This window comes from Triplophysa rosa, linkage group LG13 (assembly GCF_024868665.1).
Source record: "Triplophysa rosa linkage group LG13, Trosa_1v2, whole genome shotgun sequence".
Lineage (NCBI taxonomy): Eukaryota > Metazoa > Chordata > Actinopteri > Cypriniformes > Nemacheilidae > Triplophysa > Triplophysa rosa.
In genome coordinates this window covers 1,335,774-1,350,097 of record NC_079902.1, presented here as the reverse complement: position 1 = coordinate 1,350,097, position 14,324 = coordinate 1,335,774, and the positions used below count along the sequence as shown (strand labels likewise).

At 39.6% G+C, this 14,324-nt stretch overlaps 1 protein-coding gene across 3 annotated transcripts; it reads left to right on the top strand.

Moving 5' to 3' along the window:
* The first annotated feature begins 6,649 nt into the window (after positions 1-6,649).
* On the top strand, positions 6,650-14,318 carry atoh8 (atonal bHLH transcription factor 8). Of its 3 annotated transcripts, XM_057349303.1 has the most exons (3): positions 6,650-9,234; positions 9,801-9,992; positions 12,152-14,318. In XM_057349303.1, the coding sequence occupies exons 1-3, from the start codon at positions 8,689-8,691 to the stop codon at positions 12,155-12,157; spliced, it is 744 nt and encodes a 247-aa protein (XP_057205286.1). In that variant the 5' UTR covers positions 6,650-8,688; the 3' UTR covers positions 12,158-14,318. The 3 variants fall into 3 exon arrangements, with proteins under 3 accessions (XP_057205286.1, XP_057205285.1, XP_057205284.1); XM_057349302.1 differs by having other exon boundaries at positions 6,650-9,216; positions 9,801-14,318; XM_057349301.1 differs by having other exon boundaries at positions 9,801-14,318.
* Positions 14,319-14,324: the final 6 nt, after the last annotated feature.

The window sequence follows — 14,324 nt, the reverse complement described above, 5'->3', positions numbered from 1 at the left end:
CTCCAGGATTTTTTCATGTCATGAACTCTTCCTTTGTCTTATTGTAAATGTCGTCTCTCAACCTGTTTTTTACATACAGTATTCATGAGGTGTGGGTGAACCTTCGTGAAGCAACAGTGAGTGGTTGCAAAACTGTCCTTGCATCAGACATAAGATGTCTTTAATGTCTCAAACCGTTCTCAAACCACAATGAAATGACAATATTTCTTTAAGACAAACAACCTGGTAAAACCTCCTTGTGAGATACCCACAAGAAGCATGAGATGTCCTCTGGATTTTCGGAGATATCTCTGCAATATTTGTGCTCAGATTAGACAAGTTTGTGATATGAATTCATACTGAATCAGATTTCAATATGAAGTAACATTTTCCACATGAAGTAGCATAAGATTAACATTTTCATCCTAAACAAAGTCGACACTATAGTTTACACATAATTCAGATATTACATTTCATGAGCTATGAAAGAACAACATCTGACTAATAATAATCTTGGAGATACTACAGCTGTCCTTTGTTGTCGTTAACCATAAGGCTGGAGTATGAATCAATGGTCAGACCTTTCAAAGTTTTATGCTCCCTTGATGATAGTAGAGTTGCTTGCTACCAAGCATATATACTGTAAAATGATAAAACAATAAATGTGTCAGAAATTTGCTGGAAACCCTCTCCTCTTAGGGATGTGGTAAATCATTGTCTTGTGGCAAGTCTTCCTGTAGGCATGGCGCTAACAACAACAGAGTCGTGGGTTTGATCCCATTGCACATACTCAGAATCAAAATGTATAGTAAATGTAAATGTAATGCAATGTAAGTCGTAAAAGCGTCTGCCAAATGCATAAATGTAATGTCTGTCATTATCTGTCATTCCTACTTGTTGTACACATTTTACAGACGGAAGGAACACTCTGAAAGTCAATTCCTTGAACAGTCACCAATATAGGAGTTACAAAGAATTCCATGTAAAGGGGTGCAGTAACAATATCTCCATCTGGTATCTCCATTTTGAGTAACAACTAGCCAACTAACCCAACCTTATTGTTTCTATTCCTTTCATCCCAGATCTACTGAACATCTACTTTTTGTGTAGTATAGAATATAGAGTTTATGGATAAAACAGATAGAGCAAGAGCGATAGAGCAAGATTTAGTTGTCAGGATGTGGAACTGGGCCAGCATGGAAACATCCTCTGCCTCTCGCGCGTCCTCCTCATCTTCCACCTCTGGCTCATCCTCTTCCTCATCATCCTCTGCCTCTTGAGCGTCTTTATCTTTCTCCTCCTGCATGTCCTCCTCCTCCTCCTCATCTGCCATTACTCATCCGCCACTATCCGTCTTCTTCCTCCTCCGCCTCTCACATGTTCTCTTCATCCTCCTCCTCTCACATGCCCCCCTCATCCTCCACCTCTCCCACGTTCCTTCTCATCCTCTGTCTCTCAGGCGTCCACTTCCTCCTCATCAACAGCTACTTTTTGTGTAGTGTAGAATATACTTGATGAGTTTATGGATAAAACAGAGCAAGATTTAGTTGTCAGGTTGAGGAACTGGGGTGGAGGTAGATTTGCCTACTGAAAGAGAGTTTGGTGTTACTGAATCAATATCTTACGTCAGGGCTAGTCAACTGGCGGCCCGCGGGCCATGTGGCCCGCCAATCATCTTTACCTTGCCGCCCTACTATTTAAATAAGTGGAGAGACTTTAGGAATGGTGTGCTTTAAGAAATGCACGTCCTGAGATGCCACATCTTCGAAAGTCAAAAATGCTGTTACATTCAGTACCAAAGTAATTTGAGCGGCTAGTAACGATATATTGACGTAATACAAAGCGTTGTCAGGCTGTCCAATAAACTTAATGTTATTTACAACGTTATAATCAGAAATTCACAGCCACAGGCAGTCGGTTTGCGCACGCGATAGGTCGCATTCCAAAACGCATCTTGTGCCCTTGACAGTAACCGCAGAAAGGGTATACACAACCTGAACGGTTGTCTCAGAGATAAAGGAAAAACTGTGTTGTTTTTATTACTGCATTCATTATGAATGATTTAAATGGATATATTTAGGAAAAACAGCTGTTAATCTCCCTCCAGAACTTGCACTTCAAAGGATCTGCCCTTCTAAGTGCGTGGGGCACATGAATGCGATTGGACTTTACAATACAAAATAGCAGAAGAAATGAGGATGTGGTAAAAAAACCTGGCCCTCATCCTTTTTATACTTTTGGAATCTGGCCCTCAAATAAAAGTAGTTGAAGACCACTGTCTTACACACTGCAAAAAAACATGCCAAGGTAAATACAGACTGACTCGTTCATTTTGCCTTTTCTAAGTCACATCAGCTCAGATGTCTAATATCACAGAGCTAGCCAGAGCAAATGAACCGTAAGATAATGTGAAATGAAACAACATAGATTTCAACATGAACATTTCTGTCATGTGTATTTGGTTGCATAGCTTCTGAACAATAAAAAAAATCCAATAAAGCAAAACGTATGTCTTATTTTTAGTTTAGTTTAGGCAAACCGAACCATGATTACGTAGTCAAAAAGGAATAAAAAAGAGGAAACAAGCTTGTCATTTCTTCAGTGTAAGAGGAAGAATTACAAGTCTGTTGGAAGTTGTCCAAGGGTGGGCAGGGCAGAGGTGGGACCAAGTCATTGCTTTGCACGTCACAAGTAAGTCTCAAGTCTTTGCATGCAAGTCTCGAGTCAAGTCCCGAGTCAACACAATCAAGTCGAGTCCAAGTCCTCCTCAAGTTTAAACTTCAAGTCTTTAACAAGTCATTGGTTCTCTTTCCCCAAATCAGTTTCACTGTATTAAATAGTATCGTAGATTTATATTAATTTATGTCAGAAAGGCTTCACGATGTTTTATATGATATAACTAAGGGCACTGTGGTAGAAATTTACTTCACACACCTGACTGAAGATAAGCTTATCGATAAAAGCTGTATGGAACACACCAGCTATTCTAACCATTCTAGTTTTGGGTCTGACCTCTATAACTGTAATATTACTGTATACTGTATGTAGTTTATATTATAATATAGTGTACAAAATTGAATTTAGGTATTAAGTTATAAAATTGTTGTTCTTTTGTCTTGAATAGTATATTCAAGGTTTCCAGGAATACTAAACATTTTTTATCACAAACACAGTGCAATTTTCATTAAACGATACATTAATTCAATTATTTATTGTTATAAATTAATTATTAACTTTGCAATAAAATTTAAGTATACAACATAAATCAAAATGTTATTGAACAACATGAAGGTGAATAAATCATGTCAGGATTTTTATTTTGGGATACATTTTCATGTTAAATAATCCGTTGACTATAAAACATATTTGAACATCATTTTTGTAAGACTATAGAAAGTAAGAAAATATTTTTTGCAATACTAATGACTGGGCAATGTGTTTTAGTTGTAAGAAATGGTTCACTCTTTTCTTCATTATCTCTGACCTTTCTCTAACTCTGTGTCCAGTTTGTTCTCCCTGCCCTCCAAAATAAAAACAAACATTGTAAATCAATCTATAAAACTCAATCTATAAAAATCAAATATAAACATATCTTTTTCGTTTGGGCTCCACCTGATTTATGTGTGTGGTATAACGTTTTAATAGAAACACTTAACGTTACATTCTACAATCATTCTTTATGTTAGCTTTTATTTCTCTTAGCTAGTTACAGGCAAAACCACAGAGCTTGTATTCGAGAAATGTGCTATGACTGTCAACGTAAAATGTAATGCTGTATGCTTCGGATTGCACAGAATGAGCAAGCGATCATAAATTATAAGCATGAAAGCAACCGTTAGCTAGTTTGAGAGAGCAATTCTCTTAGATATTGTGTAGGCCTACATGGAATGCATTTAGGCAGGCTAGCAAACAAGTTGAAATCATCACAAAAATACCTTCTATGAGCTAAATGAGCTAATAATTTGGGCTTTAACTAGTGCTCTAGTATTTACCTTGCGTAAGTTGGGCTAATGGTTTGCACTAAAAAGCCATTGGAGGATTCTTATTTGAAATCATGGATAAACAACAACGAACAAAGGCCTACCTATCAACACTAGCAATGCATGATCAAACGGTTATTTGTCTAGTGCTTATCACCCACCAAAACTTCATGCCTTCTGCAAAATATGTTTTATTTAAACATTTAAACATAAATCTGTCATTTTACCTCAGTCAATTTATAGAGCACATTGGGTTAGATAATAATGTTATGCCAGGACCCTAATTTAGTATTGCAAATCCAGATAAATCATTTTTCCTGACAATAAATTGTTTGATTTATCCAACCATTCTTTTTGTGTTAATTCGCTATTTGCCTCTGTCCACTCACCTAATTGCATAGTCATGCTCTCCACGTTTTGCTGTGTTTGCTAAGTGCAAAAGACTAGCTATACAATTATATAACAAAACTTGTCTGCCACATCTGGGAAAAATCAACAGGCAAACAAAAATCGTCTCTTCATTGCCTTTATGTGGCAGTTACGCAGTCCATTTTTTTCAGTCCAGAAATATCACCAGCTCAGTCATCAACATGGCATTTGATCGCTATGGTTACCACTACTACAGGCACAATTGAGGCAGCTAACAGCCTCTCGTAGGACCCCGGGGGCGGGGTCAGGAGTCTTAGCAGGCTAGCAGCCAGCAGCACACAGAGAGCACAGAGAACGTAAATGTCGGTGGCCGACCCGGTTCTGAAGCAGTGACGGCAAAATAATTAAAAAGCAGCGGCCCTGTCCGCCACTACTTAGGCTAATGTAACTTTACATAGCGGAAATCCTGATTGATCCTCAGTTTTACCGATGTTTGTCGCTTTTGTAGGGAAAGTGAGGGGGACGGATCGGGATCTGAGGGGGTCATGTCCCCCCGTCCCTAGTGCTATCTGCGCGCCTGCCTAAACGACATATTTCATAAAACAGATTTTGGGTTTCCCACCTCCCGCTCCGTCTGACGTTCCTCCATTCAAATGAAACAACTGACCACCTCATGCTTACGAAGGGCTACCACGCATGCGCAGAAATGTGGATTTTCTGATATTTATGTTTAAACATGTGTACATATATTTTGCGTTTTAAGACCATCATTTGATGCCAGGTTATTAGGGCTATGCACTGCAATGCAGTTCAAGTCGGGCGGATTTACAACATGCAAGCTCACCCATTTCTCCCAACATGAAATGAATGGCTGGGACACGAGCGTGAGGGAGACCAGGGAGAATAGTGAGCTTTATTAGCCTATTTCCTAAACAATTGGATGCGTTTGAGATGCATAAAACGTCTTAAATTTAAGGTTGAAAGGGTTATAATTGCTGCCTACAAAGAAGTTAAGTATTTTAAACACATTATTAACAGTTTACTAGCACTTGTTTCTAATTTATGGACTATTTGTCCAAAATATGAAATAAACATTATGTGGTTTAAAACACTGAACAGTTTTGATAAATGACAAGCGCCCGCGTCACAATGTGTGAGGCTTTCTCTGGCACAGAGCCAAACAGCGCGCATCTCTTGTGATTCGCTCCAGAGAACAGCCGACTGTGATCACAACTTCAATGTTTCGTTTTAAAATATATAAAGACTTCCCGAGTCATAGTGTTCAAGTCGAAGTCTTCTCTGAATTTGTCGAGTCGAGTCGCAAGTCATCAAATTTGTGACCCGAGTCGAGTCTAAGTCATGAGACTCGAGTGCACAACTCTGGGGCAGGGCCAATAACTGTAAACACTCCCGTTTTTGGATGCCTTGCTTATAATCCTTAAGTGAAGAAAAGAGTGCTCAGAAAGATCTAGTGTTAAAGCACTATGATTTCCAGGTCAATCTGCAGTACTGTAGGTCTTGGCAACATTCTGTCATTGGTTCAAAAACAGATTCTTTAAAACTAGTGATGTGCTGATGGGGCATTTCTTGTCTGTCCAAAATCAACAGAGCCTCAAGTAGCTATACAGTTGGCAGACATAAGCAAGAACACCGACATATCCTCACCCATGTAAAATATACAGAATCTTACTCGGGTCATTCAACAGAGCCAGCAAGACCTCAACACTTCAGACCTCCTGTGATGAGAAGAAAAGATCTACCAACCTGAAAGTGACCCAGGCATATATCAAGAGTTTGTGACTCTGGTTGCCAAGAGTTTAAATAATATGCAGCTATATACCTGTCCTGGTCATGCCAAGGTGGCTTATGTTATCTTTCTGGCCACTTGCAGGGGGCCGTGTCAGGCACAGCTGTTTGACAATAACAGACAATCAACACTTTATTCCTAAGAGTATAAGAATTCATGATCATCTAGCAAACACTCAGTGGTGTATTGAAAGACTGACATAATTTGGAAAAATGTTTTTTTTTATTAATGTTAAAGATCAGGTAACACACTCGTTTCTGCCAATCTCATATTAATCTTAAGTACAGTAGTATTGCATACGTTGTATCTTCGAAGAGTATTTAGTTTGATCACATTTATAAAAGAGATACAGCTGTACGATTATTTCCGGAAAAAGACAAGCTGCTGGAGGCAGGCAGGGGGGACAGAACTACAGCACGAGCACACAACAACACATCATCGCATTCCATTGTGTTTTGTACATTATGCACGTACGTGCCGATTGCCAACAAAACACAGACTTAGTTTGACTTACCGCGTGCGGTTCATATCCGGCATCTTTTAGCACTGGAACCGCTCCATCTGTCAGTTTCAAACCATCTCCAAATCCAGCTTTATATCCACTGTTTAAATAACATCCATCACTGAAATGCCGTGAGCAAACAAACACACCTCAACTTCACTATCGCAAGAGCAACAAGCTGCAGCTGCAGGCCCACAGTGCAGCCGATCTTGATAAGCGGGTCTTCTGCTGCCTTCACATGCTCTCGGAAATTCGATAACTCCCACTTCAACCTTGAAGTATGTATGGTCTTGATTTAGTCACATTTCAAGTATTTACTAACATTAAAACATTACAAGTATCTGCTAACATTAAAAGAGCACCGTTCCATAAATTATTTCCAGGTTGAAGTGGGAATTATCGAAATTCCGAGAGCACGTGAAGGCAGCATTCCTATCGCTCGTTGGCACGTGGGCAGGCTATTTCATTCGCCTTGCCGTGGGCGTGCTTTTCTGGAGAATTGCCCAATAAAAGGAATAGGATGCCTGTTACGAAACAAGGATCCAGACTTATAAAAAACTTTCCGAAACAAGTTGGAGTGCTGGGGGAGTGAATCAAGCACAGAAATACTACATCATGCGTCCAACTCGTTTTTTAACAAGTTGACCATGTTAAGCATGAGAAGCCAGCACATTCAACAGTGTAAAGAAGTCAGAATGCATGACATAGCACGTTACTCGATCTTTAAGTTTCAAATAAAAAGTAGCTCAGCAAAAAAATTAAACACAAACGTTAAACATAACTCAAAGGTTGAAAGATCATTCATTGGAAATTGTAAAATCAGCTGAGTAACCCAAAATCGACATACATTTTATGGCTACAGAGGTCATTAACATAGTGGTTTTACATCAGGCAATTCATCCTTAGATTAAATTAAATTACAACTAACACTGTAAGTGACAATATATCTAGAGTTTAAGCAATACAAGTATTAACTTTTACATTGAGGGCTAAAAGAAAAAGAAATACAGAAAAGTCTGCTTGGAACTTCTGTGCAGATTTCTGGCGACACAGATTATACAGTGGAATACAGCTGCTGATCAAGGACGCTTACAATAAATGTTTCATTAATGTAAAAGTAATATAAGGAAATATAAATATGTTTTGTTAGTTGAATGACAGAAACATGTGCACCCTCCTGGATCATATTGGAATCACAGGTGTTCCTCACCACAAGGTTGATGACCTGCAGGGTCTTGCTGAAGTGTTTTACAAAGACAGTAGAAAAAGACTTCCAGAAACTAGTAAGAGAATCTTGAGGTCACTGCAGAAGTATGTACATATGTGCTGTGGTAAAGGGAGAATTGAGTCTGTTTACATGCAGATCCATTTTAAGCTCTTTGGTAAACAATATTGCAGAATGAGTTTCTCACAGTTAGTAGGGAAGATATAACTAAAATACCCTCGTTTTGATAACAGTTCATCTTTTCATTTCAAAACTTTGGTTGAGTTTAGCTGAGGAAATGACGATATGCTAATTTATACTGTAGGTGTATGAAACCAGCACAGAAAGTCTGTGCAATACGAAAAATTGTGTAATCCAACTTTTGACTACTGACCACCCCAGACCCTCCAACATAAAGTAAATTACCCAAACCACTGATTTGACTTCATTGTCATACAGGACTCTGAAGTGTGTGTGTGAGTGTGTGGGGGGGGGGGGGGTAAATGTGTCTTACTTTGAAAGTTTTCACAGTAGTGTCAGCAGCAGCTCCTGCTCTGGGTTTTATTCTGGGCGGTCTCACAGCGCTCACTTATCTCACCAACAGGGGCTTGTGTGTTAACTGAGGCTAAATAAACACAGATGAACCGTCGAGCACATTCACACAAAATCTTCTGCCAATGTCGCCCTGACTTCATGAGAAAACCGCACGAGATCGAAGCGCGTCACATGAAAAGCACGACACGAGCGATGTTTCTCGACACATGACCGCAGCTGACTGCTAACAGTGCTGTGTTTTACTCCTCAGCATCGCCTTGATATCCACTTTCAGTCAGCGAACAGCGCAGAAATGAGGAATACGCTGCATGTCAATGACGGACACAAGGTCCTCCACTCGGTGTCCGGAGACAAGAAATGCAAGCGGAAAGCGCGAGATCCCGTCAAGCGTGATTTATCTTACTTTAAACTGTACAACACATCGCATCCGATGGACGAGACGCTGGGAAGCAGCGCTGCGATGAAGACCAACCCCGTGGAAATGATCGCGTCGCGGGATGACAGCGACACTTTAAACACCGCTATCGACATGAGGATTAATACCGAGAAGACTGTCGATAATAGCGCTAAAACAAGCGCGCAGGTGTCGGTGTTGAACCGTCCGCAGGTTTTTGTGTTGTCTCAGCGCGCAGTCAGTCAGGCGCCTGCGAGCGGCAGCAGGAGCGAGTGCGCGGAATCACCCGGGAGACGCGCAGGAGAGCCGTCTGGCGCGGTCACGCAGATCAAAGCCGTGCAGCAGACGCGCAGGCTGCTGGCGAACGCGCGAGAGAGGACGCGCGTGCACACCATCAGCGCTGCCTTTGAGGCGCTCAGAAAGCAGGTATACTGCATTACTACAGTAGGTGATTCTGACGCTGTATGGTGAACTTATTATTTTGTTTGTTTTATTATTATATAACCATGTTTTTGTAGTAAAACTAAGGCAATGTACAAGGTAATGATTATGCAAGATTAACATTAAATAAAAATAATTTCTTTTTATTATAGTAAACATGTATTTAACGTGATTGGTTACCATTTGTGTTTTGTGGTTACTATGGGCTTGACTATTAAAAACAAAGATTGCCTTTGTAATAACAGTTTTCAAAGAAATGATTGTAAAATTCCTAACAGCAAAAGTTAAGAAGAGACCTAACTCTGTATGAGCAGCAAGAATGAATTCATGATCCATTAACTGCCCTTGAGAGAAATGTTGAATTATTAGCTCTTTAAACACGAAGAGTTGTGTTTTTAGCATAAAAGTATCTTGCTTGTGAAGATGAATTGATAACAAACTCAGTGTTTTCAATTTCCAGCAATGAATACATGTGAATTGCGAGAGGTTGATAAAATTAGTCTGCGATGATCTGACAGCCCCGCCCCGCCCTGTGGTTTCACTAATGATGTCTTCATCTTGTCTTACAGGTACCCTGCTACTCTTACGGGCAGAAGCTTTCCAAGCTGGCTATATTAAGAATAGCTTGCAACTACATACTGTCCCTCGCTCAGCTTGCCGAGCTGGACTATTCCCCAGACCACGGCAATCTGAGCTTCCGAGAGTGTGTGGAGCAGTGCACTAGAACTCTACAGGCTGAGGGGCGATCCAAGAAACGCAAGGTAAATAGCAGTGGTGAAGACATTTTCCAGTTTCTCATGAAGACCCACTGTATCCTGAAAGGCTCCAAGGAGACTGCTGTATGGTTTTATGAAAACAAAATGGAAAACTTCTCACTTTAGATTTAGATTCAATTTATTGTCATTGCACATGTACAAGTGCAAGGCAGCGAAATGTGACCTCTGCATTTAACCCATCCAGAGAGTAGTGAACACACGCACAGCAAGTGGTGAACACACGTACACCCGGAGCAGTGGGCAGCTATCACTGCAGCGCCCGGGGAGCAAGTAGGGGTAAGGTGCCTTGCTCAAGGGCACCTCAGTCGTTACCCGCCGGCCCTGGGAATCCAACCGGCAACCTTCTGGTCATGAATCCGACTCTCTAACCATTAGGCCACAACTGCCCTAATATTAATTTGATGTGTTAAGACCATGTTTTACCCCCATGCCTGATACTGATCCCATTAAATTCAATGAAATGATCATCAGCTTATGTCAGGGACAGGACTGGGTGTTCTGCCAGTGTTTTCCTCCGCAAATTTCTCGGCTGTTTTATTAAAGGCATCAATATGCACATCGAGTCCAAATCTACATTCGCAATGTCGCGGTAATTTGTAACTGTTTTATGAGGTGGCTAATTTGAATGAATTCGTACGATCTGCTTCTGCACCTGTGAAGGACAAGTTTATGTTTCTTTTTTTCAATAATCAAGTGTTAACTTTGTACAAAGTCATACGAATTATCCACATCGTAGAAGAGTTACAAAATGCCGGTGTTCCCTCACACAATATCAATGAATAAAGAAATAGTTCAATCAAAAATATATTTTTTAATCATTTATTAGCAGTCATGTGAAGTGACCTTTTAGTCAGATATGGTGACCCATACCCGAAATGTGACCTCTGCATTTAACCCATCCAGAGAGTAGTGAACACACGCACAGCAAGTGGTGTACACACGTACACCCGGAGCAGTGGGCAGCTATCACTGCAGCGCCCGGGGAGCAAGTAGGGGTCAGGTGCCTTGCTCAAGGGCTCCTCAGTTGTTACCCGCCGGCCCTGGGAATCTAACCGGCAACCTTCTGGTCACGAGTCCGACTCTCTAACCATTAGGCCACGACTGCCATGACTTGCCGTCATGTTGTTCCAAACATGTATGAGTTTCTTTCATCTGCAGAACACAAAAGAAGATATTTTAAAAAAGGTTGGTAAGTAAACAACATTCAACCCCATTGACATCCATTGTATGAACACAAAACCACAGAGACATTTCTCAAAATATCTTCTTTTGTGTTCCACTGAAGAAAAAGTCATTAACACGTTTTGAATCACACGAGGGTGAATAAACGATGACAGAATTTTTGTTTTTGGGTGAACTATGCCATTAATAACAGCTTTACTTGACAAAAATCAAATCAGCGGCTTCATTGAGGCACGAAGCGTCTTGTGTTTAAAGACCACTCACCATCTCTATATGTGAGCTAATTTGTTCCTTCAGCAAAGCACATCTAAAAGGAAATGGGTTTGAGCGCGCAGCCCACCCCACCACCCTCCCGTCAGAGCCAGACACCAGATGTTCGCAACACTAGTTGGGAAGTCCTGCTGGCGCCACTCGGGGCAGAGGGCAGAGGGAAGGCACGCGAGCTGGAACCCGGAGAGCTCACTCACTACAGGAATTGGCACATTCCCCAGCGCGCTCTTGGCTGACTCCCCAGTTCTCTCTTGGCCATCTGTTCCAAAAAAACACTTTGAAATAAAAAACACTGATCATCGCTCTCTTAGGATACGGCTCCACAGAGCAGCTGTTACAGAGGCCAGCGAGAAACACGGGGAGGGCTGGGGGGGGGGCGGCGTCCAATAAAGAAATCCCTTTGTCAAGTAGAGCCAGTGAGTCTGAGGGGAAAAATGTTTTGGCAGGGTGAACCCATGAAAGCGAACATGGACGTGTGCATGAATGGTGCAGTTCTACAATGTTTTTAAAACGCTAGAACAAACAAAATCAGTCTATTAGTTCATCACCAAATCTAAGTTTTCATCATATGGTGTAACGTCCTAGCTGCTCGCTTAAAGTGATGAAGACCACTCACATTGCTGAAGTTTCATTTCTGCGTTAAGAATGAGATTCACGATAACTAACTTTTGTCTGTTTGTTCTTTACAATAGGAATAAAGTGAAGTATGTCTTCGGTGACTCTGGAGAATGAAGGATCTCAGACCTGCAGTCTAATGAAGTTTTACAGTAAACACTGCGCTATAGATTTTACTACAGCTGACAGTGTCGAAAACTTATTTACACTGAAAAAAACACATTTTTTACAGATTGTTCATGTATTTTTGAAATACGGTCAAAAAACGTCAAATTACAGAAAAAGACCACGCATTTGAAAACATGTCAAACTGTTATTTTACAGAATATTTCTGGGGCCCCAGATGCCAGAACATTTGCTTTGTTTCTAAGATTTTTTTACAGTGTCTGAATGTGCCAACATACAACTCAGTATTATATGACAAGAACATTTTATGTGCAATGACAAATCATTTTCCTTTTCCATTTTTCCGTTTTTGCACAATCAGAATTGGATTTAATCTCTGACACTCCTGCACTGGGTGGCAGCAGACAGTTAACTTGTAAATGAGGTATTATAAAAGAAATATTGATAACTTTCATTTACATTAACGTGTAAATTCAATTCGTAAAAGGAAAATACGCTAATATCATTTATCAAAATCATTTGTCAATAACCCATCAATCAATAAAACTGAGCAGGAATTCATCTTTCTGATCAAAGTTCTGTGTTTGTCTTTTTAATTTTGACAACATGTAAAAAGTCTAACAGCAATCAGAAGGACAAAAGATTTGAACAATATAGTGACCTTTTCATATCAGCAGGTTACAAACATCGGAATTTTTACATTGTTAAATATTAAAATATAATAAATGTTGTAAAGCTGAATCAGTGTGTGTGTGTGTGTTGTTGATGTACATTGCTTGTGTATACTGTAAAATGTTTTATGTTGTAATAATATGTAAATAGATCATTGTTAGCTAGTTATAAGTATAATAACTGTGACATTAACAGTGTTGGGTAAGTTACTCTGAAAAAGTAGTTAATTACTAGTTACAAATTATATATTCAATAGTGTAATTAGATTACTGTACAAATTACTCTCTCCAAAAAGTATTTTATTACTAATTACTTTCTATATCCTACATCAACCTTGATTAGTTAAGTGATTCAAGGATAGACATGGAACAGCTCTTTTCATTCATTCAAATAAATGATATAAAACTACAAAAAGTTCTCTTATTAACTGACCAAAGTATTACAAAAGTGAGAATAATACATTAAAGCACAGATTTTAAAGTTAGACTTTGAATTTTGATGTCAATTCCACTATTACACTATTGCACACACATATATTACACAAAGTATTTATTTGAATTACATCAGAAGTAACTGTAATTAAATGATAGATGAATCCCTTACTTTACTTTAATAAAGTAATTAAATTACAGTAACTAATTACTTGGTAACTAGTTACACCCAACACTGGACATTAATAACTGTGATTATTGATATTGAGTCCAGTATCAGTAACTGATTGACACTTGAACACAGTAGATCCATTTAACACTTTGCCTTTAGAGTCACAATGGTTAGAAACGTTCTCTCTGCTTCCATACACGCAAAAAAATGTAAATGACTTTGTCTGCTATAATTTTTTAAAATTTCAATAGATATTATGCCACAGTAATCTAATATTATGACAGCCCTAGTGTTTAAGAAAGCACATCCACTGAAATGGTGTCATAGACCTGTGAATTTAACCCCAATTTAAAAATGAAATAAAACGACTGTAACTCCAGTAATGGGTCATAGAAGTGTGAAAGGACTGACAATGGGAATGTTGTAGATTCAAAGCATGTAAGCAAGTGTCTGACTGCTTCAGCGAGATCATCAACCCCTCACCTCTTACTCCTTCTGCTCCAGTCATATCTACTCCTAATATTGACCAACAATCAGAGATACGAGGTGGCAGTCTTTGGTCACTGTCATTGTTCATCCAAAGACTCCACTATTTTGAAGAAGTAACAGGATTTCTTTTGGAGCTGTTTGGATGTCAAGATTCTGACATTAGACCTGAACATCATACATTTTATGAGCATTTATTTGTTGATGTTTCTGATGGTGTCAACTGATGTGAAACTGCCAGAGAAAAGAACATGATTGTAAGTCGCTGGAAAACTGTTGCAGGCTCTCCCCCCATTCATAAGCGACTGTTTTACTTTCATTTCACTTCTCTAAACATCTGTCCATCATGTAGAGATTGAAATA